This window comes from Rhagoletis pomonella, unplaced genomic scaffold (genome assembly GCF_013731165.1).
Source record: "Rhagoletis pomonella isolate Grant_MI unplaced genomic scaffold, Rhpom_1.0 Rhpom_scaffold_00008, whole genome shotgun sequence".
In the NCBI taxonomy this organism is placed as follows: domain Eukaryota; kingdom Metazoa; phylum Arthropoda; class Insecta; order Diptera; family Tephritidae; genus Rhagoletis; species Rhagoletis pomonella.
Window position 1 is genome coordinate 9,584 of NW_023458562.1, and position 7,312 is coordinate 16,895.

Below are 7,312 nucleotides of genomic sequence, written 5' to 3' on the forward strand. Positions count from 1 at the left end.
GTATGTACCTATGCTTGTATTAAATGCGCCTAAATTAGTCGCTCAACTAAACAAATTTCAATTGATAAACTACTTCATTAAGCACATTGTTTTTATTGTTTATCTAAATAAAATAAATAGTTTAGATTTTCCTCATCAAGCGTAGACTTTTTACGAATTTTCCAAACTGTGATCTATCTAACTACATACATATATGTATGTATATGTGTGACTTTCATTTTCATTCGAGCATTCGGGCTAATCACTTGTTTTTTTTTTCTTTTTTAGTTTTTACTCTACGCTACTCGCAGTGAGTCCGTTCCAGTCTACATCAACAGAGAAAAATTTTAAGATAAACCTTGTAAAGAAAATCTATAATCGAAGAAAGATGTCGCTGCTGCGTCCTATGTTGCTGCTGGCTTTTGGTGCCACCGTCGCCTTGGCTCAACGTCGCCTAGCGTTACCGGATCCACGCAGTTGTGCTAATCGTGAGTATACATACATAAATATAAAATATTTATCAGATAGGTTCTGCAATTCACTTCCGATTGAGTTTCAACCAGAGTCACTTTGAATTCTCGGAAGTGAATTGCAGAACACGCCTGTATAACTCGTTTTCGTTTTGGTAGGAAATGAAGGGAAAGTGCTTAGTCCATATTTCTAAAAGTTTGATTCTAAACTTTTTAAGCACAATCTTGAAACAAGGAATATCATGGTGTGCCATAAATTTGAGGAATACTGAAGTAAGATGCAAATCTAATTGTGCAAAATGCGAATTTTCACAAACCAAATATCACGATTACTGCTTTCGATCGCCATCTTCGGTGTTAATTAGCTGCAATATCGTTAAATCTGAAATCTTTTAGACTCAAAAAAATTTCAATTTCCACTTCGTAGGACATCGCCATGTAAAAAGAGACAGTTGAAAGCATTGCCTTGGGATAGATCGAGAACCAGTACCGCCTCTTAAAGAGCTAGTTCTGCGCTAGTTTAAAACTAGCGCGATTTACTGCAGGGCAGAAGACTCGCGAGGCTATGTGTGCGTGTGTATTTTGCCTGGTACTATGCTAGACATTTTCGATTAATAGGTTTAGCGCGAGTCTTTACCTAAAAGATGGGTACTGCTGAAAGCTGTGCACTTTCATATTATGTACCCCACTATTCCCAGTTGTTGTTGATGTTGTTGTAGCAGCATAGAAATTCCCCAAAGAGTTTTTCGGGTGTGTTGCTGGAGTGACATTCCTTGGCCAGATATAAATCTGGGTAGTTCCGGTTACGTAGTCCCAACTGTCGTGGGAACGCCCACTACTCCCTTTATCTCACACTAAACCTAGTTTGAATGAATGAATGCATGCGCTGTCAGCAAACAGTACCCACCAGCAGTCCTACAAGAAATCTAGGGTCCGAACTTCCCATTGAGAACAATAGACCTAAAAGTTTTTTTTTTATCGTATGACCTGCGCATACTCTTTCCAAATCGGATGCCCTAGTTATTAATCCAGACGAACACGGTTTTCTATCGCCCATCTCCGTGCCCTTTTGCCATGCATCGACCGCTATTGTAGCTTTCGAAACTCAGATGCAGGATCACCTACTTTATCCGTCCTGTCGCAGATGACGCTATACTAATACGACAATAATACGTCATGAACCAAATCTGATGCTAGACACGTAGTCTCGAGGTAGTTGTAAACGCTATTTTTCTAGGTGAAGATCAGCCGATGACATGGGTACCGCCCTCGGTGTTGTCCCCGAGGCACCCGTTATGCTAATCAATGCGAGAATATAAACTCCCTCTAGTATTTTTGGGTAGGTCCGCTCTTTCATAGCTATCCACCAAACTTGTACCCGGACGATCAGTATTTATCATATAAAAACTCCGATTTGTGATTGGTCCAATTTACAATAAATGTGGTGACAGAACCTGACCGATGGCCTGAGTTATTTTGATTTAAAAGTCATCGCTCGACTGCAGCTTATTGGCGTACAGAAATCTGCGACTTCAGAAAGCTTCACAAGAAACAATCTAGAAGTGTCATATCACACCCTCTTAGTGGCCAATTCCCGTCACCTCAGTTAGAAATCTTTCAAGTGGAACGCCCATTGCATCGTCCGTTTTGTGGCGCATAGTGCCCATCCGCTGAAACCACATATCAACCACGTCCATATGGTTCCATTCTAAATATAATAAATATGTTTCCATGAGTCTGTAGATCTTGCCGTTGACGGTGATGGCCACACAAACACCGTCGGTCCAGAACTGATACCTGATTGTTTACCAACTCTGTCATGTGATGGTGATTTGGCATCAGAGTGGTAGTAGTAAACAACAGGTTAGGCCATCACAGACTGTCAACATCGATCAGTACCAATTGAAAAGCTCGTTAGCCTTATTCTTAACATTTGAGTACAGGAAAACATATAACACTTGACTACATTTTTTTATATCTTAGCCCGTATGTCGTTCGTATAACTTTCCGGGGAAAATTATCTATGTCTCAGAAGCAAGTGGAGATAGACAAAGTGATCACTCGGTGACCTTACATGCTAACCTAATATTCGCGGCTTGCGTTTTGGTACGCATGCCGTCGAATTTGGTTTTTTGCGTCACCCGAAATTGAGTTGCATGCGTTTGCATTTGATTTCATTGAACGAAACGTCAAATCAAAATGTCACGCAGAACAAAAATTGGAAATTGAGTTAGCTTCATACGCACGCCGTTCAATTTCGGTAGATCTCATACAAGTTGCATGTGCATGAGAAATTTTTGACAATAAATTGGCGGCGTGCGTGAATATTAGGTTAGCCTGTTAGTTAGTATTGATCGCAATGCATATCGGATATTTATGGACTAAACGCCAGTGAGAAATTTTAAAGTAAAGTAGAGTAAAGTTCTTAGGTCTCCTATTCGTAGTTTTCATTGTTATTCTAACTGACATCGTCGTTGCTCTTAGCTTTACAACAGTGCCCGCCAAGCACTTCCCTGGGAAACGAACTATATTCGGCCTTTCACATGTACACAGTCGGCTTCTTACAGGCTAACCTAATATTCGCGGCTTGCGTTTTGGTACGCATGCCGTCGAATTTGTTTTTTTGCGTCACCCGAAATTGACTTGCATGCGTTTGCATTTGATTTCATTGAGCGAAACGTCAAATCAAAATGTCACGCAGAACAAAAATTGGAAATTGAGTTAGCTTCATACGCACGCCGTTGAATTTCGGTTGATCTCATACAAGTTGCATGTGCATGAGAAATTTTTGACAATAAATTGGCGGCGTGCGTGAATATTAGGTTAGCCTGTTACACGTACACAATCCGAACGTCAACAGAAAGAGTAGAAGAGCAACAGATTTTATTTAGTTGCATGCAAACAATAGGCGAAGCAGGTTGATGACGCATTATTGTTGAATAAAGTAGGTACACTGAGCAGAATGAATGAATATTCATTCAAAAATTTTATAACACAATTTTTCGTACATACACCCCTAGAAATAGGTATGTATATGGTACCAAGTCGTGCTTTTTCTTCATATTAAAAGAACTTTGTGAATTATGTATTTTTTTTTAATACCAGACTAGTCCTCAATTAAAACATACAATATGTTTTGTTATTTATCTTTTGGTTTAATCGATATTTTAAATTGTTCTTAAATGTCAAGTTTTACCTAATTTTAAAATAAATATATATTAGATATATATATTTTTATTTTATTTCTACTTGAAATCAACGAAATTTTCTTTTAATATTCAGAGTGTACGAAGCACGTTATCTTTTTTGCTCAGAAATCCACACTTAAATTATAAAAAAAATAATAATAATTTTGTACAATACATACAAAATTTTACCAACTTTTTCCTTTTTTAGGGCCGTTAACTTTCATTATATGTTTCTATGTTGTTTAGATCTAAAAAATACCGCACAATGAAAAAAAACGGTAAAAAAACATACCAAAGTTTTTATAATAAGTAAAGGGCCATTGACATACAACTTTCCTCGCTTTGCTTGACAGTTCAAACTTTGAAAACAAAGCGCGAAACGCAGAAGGTATGCTACAATAAACGCTTTGACAGCTTTTGCATTCTCCTTTTCCTCCATATATTTTATCTGTAAAATAGATAGCAATATAATAATATGCATTAATAATAGCAATAAAAATTCCTATTTACTCTATTTTTGTCATTAAATGCAAATGCAAGCGCACAAGAATAGACAAATGTAGACAGCTGATTGCCAAAGCGGGCAAAAGTTGAGAGTTGCCTAAGATTTTGCTTCGTTTTTTATGTGAGCATACTCATGCATATGCCTACATCGATCTTATTTGTCAAAGCAAAGAACTATCAAGCAAAGCGAAGAAAGTTGTATGTGAATCAGCCTTAATACAACACAGAAATTGTTTTCCGTGCATTACTAATACATTCTCATTTTAAGACTTTTCTCTTTTTGGCGGGCACTGTTTTACAACTTTATGCATAGTTGCCAACTTAGTGCTTTAAGCACTAGATTTAGTGCTTTTTGAAAATTAAAACGCAAAAAAAAAATGGTTTAGTGCCCTTTTTAGTGCTTTTTTCTGAACTCAAATTTCTGAATTTACAAGAATCTACAAATTTAAATGCACTAAAATGCAAACCATGATTGATAAAAAGATGAAGTTGCAAACCCACGTTCTTGCGTTCTTGTTAAATTGTATTCGCGTTGAAAATGCTAGCACACAAGTTAAGTATTTATTTTTTTATTTTCTTGATTATTGATTGATTACACAGTTCGAAAAATTTTAACTTTTTTTGCTACCTGAGTGCATCGGTTTCTGTAGACTCTTCGGTGCTGAATAAAAATCTAGCTGCAGAATTTCTATACCACGTCAGAATTTTGAGATATCCTAGCCTCTAAGTGTAAAAACACCTTTTTTCGCAATATTTGAGGTTATATTATAAAACAACAAATTTTTTCGCTCATTTCTACTTAGGGTATCATTAAGTACATATTACTCCTCCCCTTTAAAATTCAATTTCGTTTGTTGCGATTCGATTGTTCCTTCTCCAGATGTACCAGTTTTAATGTGCAGTACTTCGGTATTACTTCGCAAGCATGAATGTGTATTTATTTATACATGTAAATATTGTTTATTTTTTTACTTTTGTTTACCACAAACTGTTATAAAAAAGAGTATCCTTTGATTAAAAAAAAATTTAGTGCTTTTAGTGCGGTAAAACGCTCTTTTTTCCAAGGTTTGGTGCTTTTTGAAACTGAAAAGTTGGCAACACTGACTTTATGCCATACTTTTCTTGCTCTTACTTAACTCTTCTCCCTCTTCTTTTCTTTCTCCTCTCCTCGCAGGTGTTCGCCACGCCACCTATCGTGATGCACGCGGTGTAGCTCATTCGTACTTCTTCAGCTGGGAGCATGCGCCAACGCGCAGCCTTGAAGTCGATTGGTTAGATGCGCGCAACATTTGCCGTCGCCATTGCATGGACGCCGTTTCGCTGGAAACGCCACAGGAGAATGAATTCGTCAAGCAGCGCATAGCGCGTGGTAATGTACGCTATATCTGGACTTCGGGTCGCAAATGCAACTTCGCTGGCTGTGATCGCCCCGACTTGCAGCCACCAAATGAGAATGGCTGGTTCTGGTCTGGTTCGGGTGGTAAAATTGGACCTACCTCGCAGCGCAACACCGGTGACTGGTCGCACACTGGCGGCTACAATCAACCACAACCGGACAATCGTGAGGCCGCACAGGGTAACGATGAATCGTGTTTGTCGATTTTGAATAATTTCTACAATGATGGACTCAAATGGCACGATGTGGCGTGCCATCACTTGAAGCCGTTCGTGTGCGAGGACTCCGATGAGCTACTGAACTTTGTGCGTTCACGCAATGCTGGTATTCGTCTGTAAAGGAATGTAACGCTGCAGATGTAGGAAAAGAGAAATTGTAAATGTGTTGTTTTTACGAACGGAATTTGGCTTGGATAGTGATCGTGGCATGTGAAGCATGGAACGTATTTGTTGATGTTTTCGTTTTCGTGTATGCTTTTTAATTTTGTTTGTAAAAATTTTGTTTGAAACTTTGAAGATTTTTTCGAATTGGCAAGAAATTTATTTTGGGTTTGAGCATAATTTCGTTTTAGTTTAAGCATATATGTAATACTCCTATATTGGCAGTAACAGCTAGTACCGTCCGAAAACACTACAGTACAGATATATCAATAAACACGTACGAAAGAAAAGGAACACATACGTTTATAAATAAACATGTACACGACACATTTACAAAAACGGCACTCAAGTACACAATACATTGACAAAAACAGTACTAGACTGTCTCGCTTTGATTTCGGAATGCTTACACATTGAGATGTTAGCTTACTACCAATATAGAAGTATTACATATATGAGTTTAAGTGAATTTAAAAATTAATTTATGTTTAAAATAATAAAGGAAAAAATGTAAGAAAAAAATCTAAGAGGTACCTTATTCGAAAAGCTGAAAACTATTCGCTTAAAATTCCTGGTTCTCGGTTCTAGCGAATTCGGTGCAAACTTGTTTTACACAAATGTTTTTTTTAATGTAGTTAAATTATCTCTGTGATTGATTTCCTGAAATACTTTTTTCCATACTGAATTGGCTATTGCATTTACACCCACTTCTTATGTATAACCACTTTTATATCATATATAAAATGTGACCAGGACGGTCTATTGAATTCATTTGTTTCGGCCAATTTTCTGTCTAATGAGTGTATTGCATTTAACTAAGTTTAATAACAAATCCGAAAATACCAAAATTCGATTACATGTTAGCTTAAGTATAAGTATTTTAAAATGTATAGAAAATTGGAAATAAATTTCTGCATTAGTAAAAAATGTGTTGTTTCTTGGGCGGCAGTGCGATAATTGGAGTGGAATACCGTAACTGAATAATCGACCACTGTGACCAGTCAGCAGTTCAACATGTTGTTTGCAGTCCCGTCTGCGCAGTGAGAGCGGTGAACTAGATAGTCCTTCTGTGATTGAAGGCAACAGCCCCTCGATGCCTCCCAGTTATTTCTGAGCGAAGTATTCACCCAGTTTGTGTTGGTGGCTTCGATGGCCGAAGTAGGGTGTGCTATAACTGGTTGCCTTTGCCTAGTCTGAGCCAGTTCTGGCCAAATGGTCAGATGTCTCATTACCAGGTACTCCTGAGTGACCTGGCACCCAGAGTAAAGCAAGCCAACATAATTTAGTTGAGACTTCCGTTGCCGAACTAGTTTGGAAGTAGTTAGAGGGCTGGCCAGTGCCTTAAGTGCAGCTTGGCTGTCACTGCAGACACGTAAACTCCTTCGCCTCCATCTA

General features: G+C 37.9%; 1 protein-coding gene across 1 annotated transcript; it reads left to right on the plus strand.

The window, feature by feature from the left end:
- The first annotated feature begins 271 nt into the window (after window positions 1–271).
- Window positions 272–6,061, plus strand: LOC118745097. Its single transcript, XM_036478635.1, has 2 exons — window positions 272–467; window positions 5,316–6,061. The coding sequence occupies exons 1-2, from the start codon at window positions 368–370 to the stop codon at window positions 5,873–5,875; spliced, it is 660 nt and encodes a 219-aa protein (XP_036334528.1). The 5' UTR covers window positions 272–367; the 3' UTR covers window positions 5,876–6,061.
- Window positions 6,062–7,312: the final 1,251 nt, after the last annotated feature.